At 56.5% G+C, this 12,102-nt stretch overlaps 1 protein-coding gene across 1 annotated transcript; it reads left to right on the plus strand.

The window, feature by feature from the left end:
* The first annotated feature begins 129 nt into the window (after positions 1–129).
* On the plus strand, positions 130–3,604 carry PRDX5 (peroxiredoxin 5). The gene is made up of 6 exons (XM_045485758.1): positions 130–398; positions 1,880–2,014; positions 2,754–2,885; positions 2,971–3,009; positions 3,178–3,239; positions 3,349–3,604. The coding sequence occupies exons 1-6, from the start codon at positions 207–209 to the stop codon at positions 3,452–3,454; spliced, it is 666 nt and encodes a 221-aa protein (XP_045341714.1). The 5' UTR covers positions 130–206; the 3' UTR covers positions 3,455–3,604.
* The last annotated feature ends 8,498 nt before the right edge of the window (positions 3,605–12,102 follow it).

Consider the following 12,102-nt stretch of genomic DNA (forward strand, 5'->3'; position numbering starts at 1 on the left):
CAGCCCCAAATGTAAATAAGCCGAGCGTAGCGTCTCGGGAGCGCCGCCCCTGCACGGGCCCCTACGCCTGCGCGGTGGAGGAGGCTCGCCGGGGGCGGGCGAAGCCGAGGCTCCGCCTTTCGCGGGGTCCCGCGGGGGCGCTTAGCGCCAGGCCCCGCCTCCTGCCGAGGCTCGGGCCTGGGGGCGGAGCGATTGTGGCCTCTGGTATGGGCATGCAGTTGGCTGGGCTGCGTCTTCTAGGTGGCAGGGCGGGCTCAGCTCTCGTCCGGGCGACTGCCATCGGGTCGGCTGCATCGGCGGCGGCGAGAGCAGGAGGGTATCGGCGACGAGGAGGGGAGTGGACGCTCGGAGGGGCCTGCGGTTTCAGAAGCGCCGCCCCAGCTATGGCCCCAATCAAGGTGACCGCTGGCCGGGCTCTGCCTGACCTCCCCTCCCGCCCGTCTTCCCAGTGTTCTCCGTCCCGGTGATCGGGAGGAGAATCACCCTCTTTCCTGCCCTCCGGACCGCTGCCCGCCGCGCTGGACTCTTCCGTCGTAGTTCTCCCTCATCCCCTCAGCGAGACCCCGTGCATGCCCCATATCCACCCGTCCCCCTTTCACTTCCACCCTGCGACACCCTGTGACGGGTCTCCACCATTTTCAGGCGATTGAATACCATGGCCTCCTGCGCCTTCTGGAACCATCTCCTTTGTCCAGGACCCCCTTTCAACCCCTATACGTGTCCCTCCCCCCCCCCCAACCCCGTACCCTCTTGTACGTTTTTGTTCTATTGCAGGGCATCGTTCTTCACCCATCGTTTGAAACAAGTGTTTTTTGTGAAAGCCAATATTGTGCCTCCTCCCATTCCACTTCTCCCGTGGCTAATTCCCACTCTTCTCCGAGTCTTTCACCCCTCATCGGGAACTATCCCCTGCTCCTTGCAACCACCCCCTCCTTCCCCTTCCACACTCTTCTGAGACCTCCTCCTCCTCCTGCTTACTCTTCCTCCCAATTCCTGACACGCCCTTCTTTTGCTTGCCTCCTCTGGCTCCACGAAGCCCTCACACACTCCCAGGTAGACCGATCCATCCCTTTTGAGAGATTCCTTTTTAAAAAACGTTCATTTATTTGTTTTTGAGAAAGAGAGAGTGGGGGAGAGACAGAGAGAGAGGGAGAGAGCGAATCCCTAAGCAGGCTGCACGCTTTTAGCATGGTGCCCGAATCGGGGCTCAAACTCACAAACCGTGAGATCGTGACCTGAGCAGAAATCATCAGTCCCACGCTTAACCAACTGAGCCACCCAGGTGCCCCGAGAGATTCCTTTTATTTTATACTTCCCTCCCAACCCCGTCTCCTCCCCTCCCCCCTCCCCCCTCCCTACAGGCAACTTTCTCACCTTCCTTTGCCCTCCCTTTTCTCTTCCTGGGGGCTGGATGCTCAGACCTGGCCGGGGTCCTCTCCCTCCCTGTTGCCACGGTCTCCTCCTCACCCCCAAATGGAGCCCTTGCCCTTCCTCCCCTGCCCATTTATCCCACTTCATTATGGTCAGAAAAGTGGGTTGTTTACTCAATCCCTTGCAACACCCAGAGAGGCCTTCTCTCCCTTTTTCTGTTGTCACCAACAGGCTGGTAAAAGGAATAGGGCCACCTTGAAACCTGGGAGTAACTGGCGGGTGGGGGTGGGGAGGGGAGGGTCACAGGGAGGGACCTCTGGAAGCTTGGACAGGTTGGGACATTCCAACTCTATCAACTCCTCTCCACCAGGAGCAATTGCCAGGTCTGGTTTCTGGCCCTACCCTTGGCCTCCCTTATCCACCCCCTCATTTCCCTCCTCATCTAGTCAATCTCCCCTGGTAACTTACCAGGTAACCAACTAACTCCTTACCAAATCCTTCCCTCTAGGTAGGAGAGGCCATCCCTTCCGTGGAGGTTTTCGAAGGGGAACCTGGGAACAAGGTGAACCTGGCCGAGCTGTTCAAGGGCAAGAAGGGAGTGCTGTTTGGAGTCCCTGGGGCCTTTACCCCTGGCTGTTCCAAGGTGAGACCTGCCTTCTGGGACTCCACAGTTGGGAGTCTTGTGCCCACGTCTGTGTTGTTCGTCTGTGTTGTTCGTAGGTCTTCCGCGTAGTCCTAGGGCAGTTTGCAACAAGAGTATGCAGGTGAGGGGCCCCTGGGTGGCTCAGCCGGTTAAGCGTCCGACTTGGGCTCAGGTCATGATCTCGCAGTTTGTGAGTTCAAGCCGCGCATCAGGCTCTGTGCTGACAGCTTGCTCCGAGCGTGGAGCCTGCTTCAGATTCTGTCTCCCTTTCTCTCTGCCCCTCTCCCATTCTCTCTCTCTCTCAAAAATAAACATTAAAAGTTTTTTTTTTAAAAAAAGTATGCAGGTGATGTGATGGTTAAGAAGGACACCAGAGCCTTCAGAAAATCTGGGGAGGCTGGGAAACAGTAATGGTGCCAGGAATGTAGGAGAAAAGGGTTTTGTAATCAAACCCAACATCTCTTATTGATTTTGCCGGCGAGGGGCTCTACGGAAGACACTTGGGACTGGGGTAAATAAACTATAGTCCTGTCCACAGGAAGTTCGTGGTGACCACAGAACACTTAAGTTTGGATCCGAGCTTCCTTGTGGCCAAGGCAAGAAGGAAGTGTGGCTTGCATGCTTCTCATTGTTGGATCAAAGGTGTCAGAGAGGGAAGTGAGGGTGGCCTGGAGATCAAGGGGAGGTTGAGGAGCCGAGGCAAGTATCCCTGGGCTGACCCTTCGTTTCCCCCTCCTAGACCCACCTGCCAGGGTTTGTGGAGCAGGCTGAGGCTCTGAAGGCCAAAGGGGTCCAGGTGATAGCCTGTCTGAGCGTTAATGATGTCTTTGTCACCGAAGAGTGGGGACGAGCTCACGACTCTGGAGGCAAGGTGAGGTGTGGGTCCTGGGGGGGGGGGGGGGGGCGGTCACGGGCCAGGTATGGGATTTTTCTTTTGACCTTTACTTCCTCCTTAGGTTAGGCTCTTGGCTGACCCCACAGGGGCCTTTGGGAAGGTGAGTGTACCCCTGCAACCCCCACCCTAGAGGGTGATCTCTCTGCCAGGCTTTGGATACAGGAACTTGGAGGCTAATATGGGAAGCAGCTGGGTGTGTGTGGGGTGGGGTGGGAGTGCTTGGTCTGTTCTGGAAGTTTCTAGGTCTTGTCTCTGCCTTCCTTTTTAGGAGACAGGTTTGTTACTAGATGATTCACTGGTGTCTCTCTTTGGAAACCGACGGCTCAAGAGGTAAAAGTGGGAGGGTCCCCCTGTGGGGTTCCCCTGCCGCCCCTCCAAGCTCCATTCCCAGCCTCCAGGCCCAGGCCGCTGCAGTTGGCCCGGTCTCTCCTTCTGGCAGGTTCTCCATGGTGGTAGAGGATGGCGTAGTGAAGTCCTTGAATGTGGAACCGGATGGTACAGGCCTCACCTGCAGCCTGGCCTCCAACATCATCTCGCAGCTCTGAGACCCTGGGCCCAGACATACTCTTTCTCCCCTTCCCGGTCTCACCTGCGCAGCCCCGGGCAGAGGGCTCCAGTCCAAACCCAAGAGGGGCCAGTTCCCTGATGGGAACTTGGACCAAAGTTCTGCAATAAACATTTCTGGTTCACCTTTACTCCTTGGTTGTGTATTGCTGGTTGGTGAGGGCCAGGCCTGACCACAGTCACGGCTGTGAGACTACGGGCAGGGGCTGAAGGGGTGCCGATGGGGGACCCTGATGTAATTGAGGAGACAGTCGGGGAGAGCCTTTGAGTGAAGTGTTAGGAAGCAGAGAAAGGGCCAGTGGTCTGAAAAACAAGGGAAAGAGTGGTCAGCGCAGAGGGAGTATATCTGGGAGGGCTCTAGGCGGACAGAGCTTGGCTCGCAGCCATGGTTTGATCTCCGGGTGTTGGCTGATCTCACTTAAAATGTTTATCTATTTACTTTTGAGAGAGGAGAGAAAGACAGAATCCGAAGCAGGCTCCAGGCTCCGAGCTGTCAGCACAGAGCCCGACGCGGGGCTCGAACGCGCAAACCGCGAGATGGCAACCTGAGCCAAGTCGGGCGCCTAACCGACTGAGCCGCCCAGGCGACCCTTGGCTGATCTCATTCAGACCCTAAACCTCTAAGGAGAGACCTTAGGGTCTCTCCCAGACCCTAAACCTGGGAGCTTTGGCCCGAGGCACCCACACCACCTGGGCCAAGCTTTAGCCCCACCGTTCTCGTAGATTCTGTCGAACCCCTCCCAGGAGCACCCTCAGCCCAAAAGGGCTCTTGGCGCCTTGAGACCACCTGACGGGTACAAAGGGCACCGTCTCTGGGGGCAGTACTGATTGAGTCCAGGAAAGCTTCCCGGGAGGGGAACCTAGGTGAGCTGTGTGGGGAAGAAGATGCCGGTGAGGCCTGACCAGTGCTGGGTGTCCTGTGAGGGGCTGGGGGTCATGGAGGCCATTGCTATCTCCGGGCCCTGCCTTCGGGGCTTCTGCCTTTTGTCCCTGGGCAGCCTTGCACTTGGCAGCGGGCGGGATTACTAGGCCCTTGCTGTGTTTAGGAGCATAGTCCTAAGGAGGGCAGATACTTAGAACTGCGTCTTCAGATGTAGTCATCCAGTGGGGAGTAAGCTGTTACTGCCCTGTTCCGGCTCAGAGACTTTAAACAAATGGGCCCAGCTCTTTCAGCCACTTCAGAGGAGCTCGGATTTGAGCCAGTCACTTGGCCGCAGGGCAGGCATGGGTGTGGGCCTTACTCACCGTCCGGGGCTGCCTTGCCCTGTGCCTTCCCTGCGGCAGCGCAACCCCCAGAGCTGGTCAGGGCAGGCCACCCTTCCTGAGGGGCTGGGGAGAAGGTCAGGGAGGGGGAGGAGGGTACGACCTGGAGGCAGTGGCATCGAGGCCTTCTGGCAGAGGGAAGGAACGGTGTGGCCACAAGTATGGAGAGTAGAACAGCCCGGCCACCAGCAGCGCAGAGAGCAGCTCAGGGAGACGGGGGCGGGGAGGGCAGGGGAACCTTCTAGACCTTGGGCAGTAAGCTGCTTACCTTTCACCCTGTGGCCACCTGAGGCCAGTGAAGGATTTCTGTGCGGCAGCGACAGGTGAGTGTCATACCTGGGCTCCCACGTGGGGAGGGGTGGGGCAGAGCCGGATCGGGGCCGGTGAGGGGGCAGGGCGAGGCGGCGAGTGGTAGGTAATACAGGGAAGGATGCCGATGATGGATGATGGCGGCAGGGAGGTGGGGGCTGGGACGTGGAAACCTGTTGGATGATGGGAGGGAGGGCGAGTCCGGGGGGCCACGGGCTGGAGGTCTGAGGGGGCCGGGGAGTAGAGGTGGTGTTGTGTGAAGGGGACACTCAGCAGGGGGACCACCTCCCTACCAGAGATGGCCCACCCACTGACCTTTGTCCCTTCAAATCCCACAACTTGCCGCCCCTTGGGGGTCGTGGGCTGGGGCAGGGCAAGGGACCTCCCTCCCTCCAGTTTCCCAATCCCTCATAATCTCCCTCTACCAAGCTCCCGCTCACAGCCCTGTCCTCGATGACACGACAGCAGAAAGGGCCTTGCTTGTCTGGACACCGTCTCCCTGAGTCTTTTCGTTATACAAGTGAGAGTTTCCCCCAGGGTCACCTGTGTGCACCCCAGTGAGTGGTCTCGAGCCTCCTGAGAGCCGCAGGTGGAGACAGCACCCAAGTCAGCGGCTGGGCTCTCGGAGCCTCTTGCAAATGGCTGGCCAACGGCTCCCCTACGGGCTGCGGACCCTATTTCTCTTCCCTGCAGCCCCTCGCCATCAGGGCAAGCTGAGTCTCTGTCGCTACCCCTCAGTGGCCTCTGAGGGGGCTTCCAGGGCCTTGGTGGCTCCTTCGGTCCGCAGGGATGAGAGTCAGGTGTGAGTGGAGGTGGCCATACATCTCAGCTTGCTCGGGTGGCTGGTGTCCTGGGAGAGGCCCTGGATGCCGGAGGGCCTGAGATTAACGACCACATTGTAAGAGAATCTGGTAGAAAGCCCCATCTCCAGGGCAGACCGACTGTGTTTCAGGCCTGTAGACAAGGGCAGGGCAGGCCAGGGCCAGCAGGTTCCGGAGGCCCGGGGCTGGACCTGGCAGGGCAGTGGGCATGAGCCGCCTGGGCTGTTGGTGGCCATAGGGCCCATGTTAAAACAAACCCTGGGGGGCGCCTGGGTGGCGCAGTCGGTTAAGCGTCCGACTTCAGCTCAGGTCACGATCTCGCGGTCCGTGAGTTCGAGCCCCGCGTCAGGCTCTGGGCTGATGGCTCAGAGCCTGGAGCCTGTTTCCGATTCTGTGTCTCCCTCTCTCTCTGCCCCTCCCCCGTTCATGCTCTGTCTCTCTCTGTCCCAAAAATAAATAAAAACGTTGAAAAAAAAAAATTTAAAACAAACCCTGGGACACTCGCCCAGCACATCTCTGGATAAAGCTCACCCACCTGTCCTGACCTTCCCAAGGGCACAGCAACTCCGACCCGGAAGGCCAAGGGTTTTGCTCGAGTTCTTTTTTTCTTTTTTTCTTTTTAATGCTTATTTATTTATTTGGGGGCAGAGGGGCAGAGAGAGAGGGAGGGAGAGAATCCTAAGCAGGATCCGCGTGGTCAGTGCAGAGCCCAACGTGGCGCTCGAGCCCACAAACCATGAGATCACGGCCTGAGCCAAACTGACTGAGCCACCCAGGCAGCCCCAGGAGTTCCTTTGATGAGCTGCTGAGAGCTTTGCCCTTTTCCTTAGAAAATGCATGTTTGCACATGTGTGTGCACATATGGACACCTGCATGTTTTTTAAGGGTTTTGAGGACGTCCCCTGAAGTCCTTCCAGAAATTTCAGGTGAGCCCCCACCTCCACCTGAGAGGCATTATACAGAGTAGGGTCAGACCTCCTCAGGCAGGCTATTTAGTTTCCCTGACCCCACTTCCCTTATCTTTAAAGTAAGACTAATCATAGGGATGCCTGGGGGGCTCAGTCAATTAAGTGTCTGACTTCAGCTCGGGTCATGATCTCGTGGTCCATGGGTTCGAGCCCCAGCTCAGAGCCTGGAGCCTGCTAAGGATTCTGGGTCTCCCTCTCTCTCTCTGCCCCTCCCCCACTCACATACACTCTCTCTCTCTCTCTCTCTCTCTCTCTCTCTCTGTCTCTCAGAAATAAATAAACCTCAAAAAAAAAAAAAAAGTAGGAATAATCCAACCCACCTCATAGAGTTGTTGTGGGGAACAGATCAGAGTTATGTAAAGCCCTGGGCACAGTGCCTGGCATGCAGTCAGAACCCAAAACATGGTTAAAAGAGAAAAAGAACACAAAAAGAATTCTTTCTCTCCACCATGCAAGCCTGCATGTGGGTAGAGAAAGGGCTGGGAGTTAGGAGAGAGGTCAAACCTCAGTCCTGTCATTTGTGATTCCCGTGACTATGCCTCTCCGGGCCTCAGTTTTCTCATCAGTATAATGGGCTAGTGACTCTGTTATTATCCATATTATGTAGGTCCTCAGGATTCTCCATACATTGTCTGACGCCTGAAGCCTCACAGGTGAAGGAGGTAAGGGGTTGGGAAAGCATCCCCAGCGGTTGTCTTGGCCAGGCCCTAGAGTCAGGCGTGAACTTCTGAGAGAAAGAGAGGGTTGGAGGGGTGGGGCATTCCTGGCCCAGACCAGGTTTGGGCTGTAGTTAGGCAGGTACCATGATCGGGAGGGGATTGACCCCAAGGGGGAACCCACCGTACTGGTCATGGTTGAGTTTTGGCCACATGGATGTTGAGACAGTAGAGACAGAAAATTGTGTGTGTGTGTGTGTGTGTGTGTGTGTTTATACAGCTGCAAAAGTTTGGATAACATCTGCGTGAATACACAGATTTTTGGTGCTAATCAACATGCATATCAATCTGCCATTTTTGAAAACATTTTTTTAAACATTTATTTATTTTTGAGAGACAGACAGAGACAGAGCATGATCAGGGGAGGGGCAGAGAGAGGGAGACACAGAACCCGAAGCAGGCTCCAGGCTCTGAGCTGTCAGCGCAGAGCCCGATGCGGGGCTCCAACTCATGGACCGTGAGATCATCATCTGACCTGAAATCAAGAGTTGGACGCTTAACTGACCGAGCCACCCAGGTGCCCCGTAAAACCCACTCTTTAAAAGGGCACAGTTGAGGGGCGCCTGGGTGGCTCGGTCAGTTAAGCGGCCGACTTCGGCTCAGGTCACGATCTCGCGGTCTGTGAGTTCGAGCCCTGCGTCGGGCTCTGTGCTGATGGCTCAGAGCCTGGAGCCTGTTTCGGGTTCTGTGTCTCCCTCTCTCTGACCCTCCCCTGTTCATGCTCTGTCTCTCCCTGTCTCAAAAATAAATAAAACGTTAAAAAAAAATTTAAAAGGGCACAGTTGAGTGGTTGGTTAGTCTATTGACCAAGTTGTATAACTGTCACCACTAGAGTGACAGATCTTGAATCTCAGTGGCTTCTGAGTGATGCCCGTGTGCACACCCTTATTTGGTTATGACAGGCATGTTTGGCCTTCTGGAGGTGCTGCTCGCCCCCACGTGGCCCTACGGTCACATCGGGTGTCTTGCTTGATCCCCACCCCCCCGGCCGAAGGTCATCTCGGAGCCACGTGCTGTGCTGGGCTCCAGGGACAGGGCGCCGAGGGCTCTGGGCACGGGCCCTGCCGGCACCACGTCGAGGTGGGACTCCAGGCACTGAGCTCCTGTCCTAATGGAGCTGGCCCTGCCACCACAGCTCCGTGCTTGCCTCGATGCGTTTGGGGTATGACAGAAGGACTCTGCCCACTGGCCCGCCCCGCCACGGGGTAAGGGAGGGGAAAACGGCTTCTAGCTGTGGCTAAAAGATGGATAGACAACGCGAACAGAGGCAGGAAGGGTCTTCTAGGTGGCGGGAACAGCCTCGTTAAAGCCCAAAGGTGCGGGAGAGGAACGAGGTCTGGGCTGAGCAGACCAGGTGAGGGCAGGGATGGGATTTCATCCAGAGGCCACAGCTTAGCTGGCTTCCCTCGGTGGACACGGGGGTGTCTCCGGTGTTTGGGCGAGGGGAGGCTTCCGACACTCTCTATTTTCGTTTCTTCTCGGGCTCCTTCCTCGGGGAGCGTTCCCAAATGCTAGAGTGTTGGGTCCAAGGGCTCTGGAAACTCTGAGGCCGTTTTGACAGCCATCAGTGACGTGGGCTTCTCTCCTCACCGTGTGCCAACCCGAGCTTTACCTTCCGGGTTTATTTTTGCCAGCTTGATGGATAGCTCATGGTCTCTTGGAGCTGCCTTTAATGTGTGTGTCTTTAATTACGAGTGAGGCTGGCACCCGTGGGGCTTGGCGCTGCTTCCCCTGTGCCTGCTAACTGGGTGCCGGCCTCCCGCCTTGCTCCCCCAGCATCCCCAAGGCAGTGGGGGAGCGAGGGGAGGGGATGCAGCTTTTGGAGTCCTCCAAGAAATGCTGGCTTTACCCTTAACTGTGCTGGCTCCTACCCCCTCGCGCTGAGCCTCACTTTCCTGATCTCTGAAATAGGAATTCGTTTGCTCAGAAGCATTAACGCGGCCGCCTTCTGCAGTTTGGCTCCTCCTCTTCCTGGCTGTGTGACCTTAGGCAAGCGACTTAACCTCTCTGTGTGTCAGTTTCTTCCTCACAAAAGGGGGGTGATAATAATAGCCCCGGTATTTTTTTTTAATTTTTTTTTCAACGTTTATTTATTTTTGGGACAGAGAGAGACAGAGCATGAACGGGGGAGGGGCAGAGAGAGAGGGAGACACAGAATCGGAAACAGGCTCCAGGCTCTGAGCCATCAGCCCAGAGCCCGACGCGGGGCTCGAACTCACGGACCGCGAGATCGTGACCTGGCTGAAGTCGGACGCTTAACCGACTGCGCCACCCAGGCGCCCCAAGCCCCGGTATTTTACACACCTACGGAGGAGGGGACTGAGCGGTGAATCCACGTGAAGGACAGAGCACGGGGGAAGTGGTCGGTGCCCGTCGGGGCGCTCACGCGGGCACTGTGTACAAACAGAGAGGATGTAGAGTGAGATAGGTTATTAGGGAAAAGGACCGGGGTCTTTAGAAGAGGAAAATCTCTTCCGAGAAACAGGCCATCAAAGCAAGACCAGCAGGGTGAGAAGGAGCCAGACAGGGGAAGAGGGAGGGTGTGTGTGTGTGTGTGTGTGTGTGTGTGTGTGTTGGGGGCGGGGGGGGGGTTTGGGTTGGAGAAACAGCACATTCGAAGGTGTCCAGGGTGGGAGACTGAGGAAGCGGAGAGGGCCCTGCGCCAGAGGAGGTGGGGAGAAGCAAGGGATCAGGCTGTGGACAGCTGGGGCCACTCGGCAGGGCCTCGGAGGTCCTGGTGAGAGGGTGGAACTTGATTCACGGCACAGGGAGAAGACATGGGAGGGATTTAAGCAGGAAAAGGTCATGAGCCAGTAGTTCCAAGAGACTCCTTGGGCGCTGGGTGGAGACGGGCTGGAGGAGGACTGGAGCTCGCGTCTGCCTGGGGAAGAGTCTCAGGATGAGGCCGGGTGAGTGCCCCCACCCCCCCCAGGAGTGTGGGGGCACCCTGGGGAGAGCAAGCCAAGTGTCGGGTGGTGGCGGCTAGGACTGTGGCATGCTCTCTTTGGCTGCTGGGGCCCAGGTCCTGCAGGTGGCTCCCCGAGACCCCAGGGACCTGGCCCGGCACTTGGGTGGATGGCCCTGGGTCCCGCCCTCCCTGGCTCTGGCTTCCGGCCGCCTTCTCCCTCCTTGGCGGCCGCTCCGCTGGGCATTTCTGCAATTGCCCAACTTTGGCTCAGCTACTTCCACCCCCAAGTGGCAGAGAGGAAAACCATCCCTTCTTAGAGGCTTGGGGGAGGGGGAGGGAGTCCCTCAGACCCAACACCAGAGGGCCAGGTGCCCAGAAAGCCCTGGAGGCTGTGTTTTCTCTTTAATTCTTGAGCCCTGAATCTTCTGCTGAGGGAACTGGGCTCCTGGAGGGCCTCGGAGGCACCAGGGGGGGGCTCTGGGCCTGCTGCAGGCAGGGGGCAAAAGTGGCTCTCTGACTCAGCCCTGGTGGGTCCCAGGCTCCGGCTGGACCCGGCCACCACTTGCCTGGCCTCCCTGGAGTCTGCTTCCCCGAGCGCCAGAGCCCTCCTGCCTCTGGCCTTTGGGGTTGGACCAGGGCTATCCAGAGAATTCAAAACCAGAAGGGAACTGGGAGACGGGAGATGCGATCCCTCCCACTCCTATCCTATGCTGAGCCCCGGCGTGGGGTGGGGGTAGGGGGGCGGGATTGCAGGTGACTACGTCGTCCATTTGTCTGTCTGTCATTCTCTGCTTCTCGGGCTGCCTCCCGTGGATCCCCATGCCGGCAGTCGTGGACTTGCTTAAAAACTTCCAGAAAAAGATATCTGAGAAGGGGAGCCGTTGTAGCACTGCAGATATTTAGAATATTTGTCAACAAGACAGAGTTTAAATGATGATGGAATAGCAACGCAGCAGAATACCACGTCGCCATTAAAAAGGCCAAGGCCAATGGCTCTGAAGAGAAATGAAGCGGATTGTAAAATATTTTGCGAAGCACGGAGGTGCACAGCCCTGCGTGTGTGGTTGTATCCAGCTGTTACAGACGGACGTGAGCAGCCGCATCTCAGAAATGACATAGAACATGCTAATGGGGGGGGGGGGGTCAGAGGGTAGGGGTTGGCAGTGATGAGGGCGAGACTTGGTTTCTTTTCTGTACCTTTACGCAGTCTTGACGTTTTTGATCACGGGTCTGAAAAAACTTTATTTTATTATTTTTATTTATTTATTTTTTCATCTATTTATTTTTAAAGTTTTCTGTGTGGACACATTTTCTTTCCCTTTTCTTAAATTTTTGTTTTTTTGTTTTTTTGTTTTTTTGTTTTTTTTTTTTTTTTCAACGTTTATTTATTTTTGGGACAGAGAGAGACAGAGCATGAACGGGGGAGGGGCAGAGAGAGAGGGAGACACAGAATCCGGAAACAGGCTTCAGGCTCTGAGCCGTCAGCCCAGAGCCCGACGCGGGGCTCGAACTCACGGACCGCGAGATCGTGACCTGGCTGAAGTCGGACGCTTAACCGACTGCGCCACCCAGGCGCCCCAAATTTTTGTTTTTTAAATTTATTTATTTTTTAATTTATGTCCAGTTAGCATAGAGGGCAACGAT

Source organism: Leopardus geoffroyi, chromosome D1 (assembly GCF_018350155.1).
Source record: "Leopardus geoffroyi isolate Oge1 chromosome D1, O.geoffroyi_Oge1_pat1.0, whole genome shotgun sequence".
NCBI classification, from domain to species: domain Eukaryota; kingdom Metazoa; phylum Chordata; class Mammalia; order Carnivora; family Felidae; genus Leopardus; species Leopardus geoffroyi.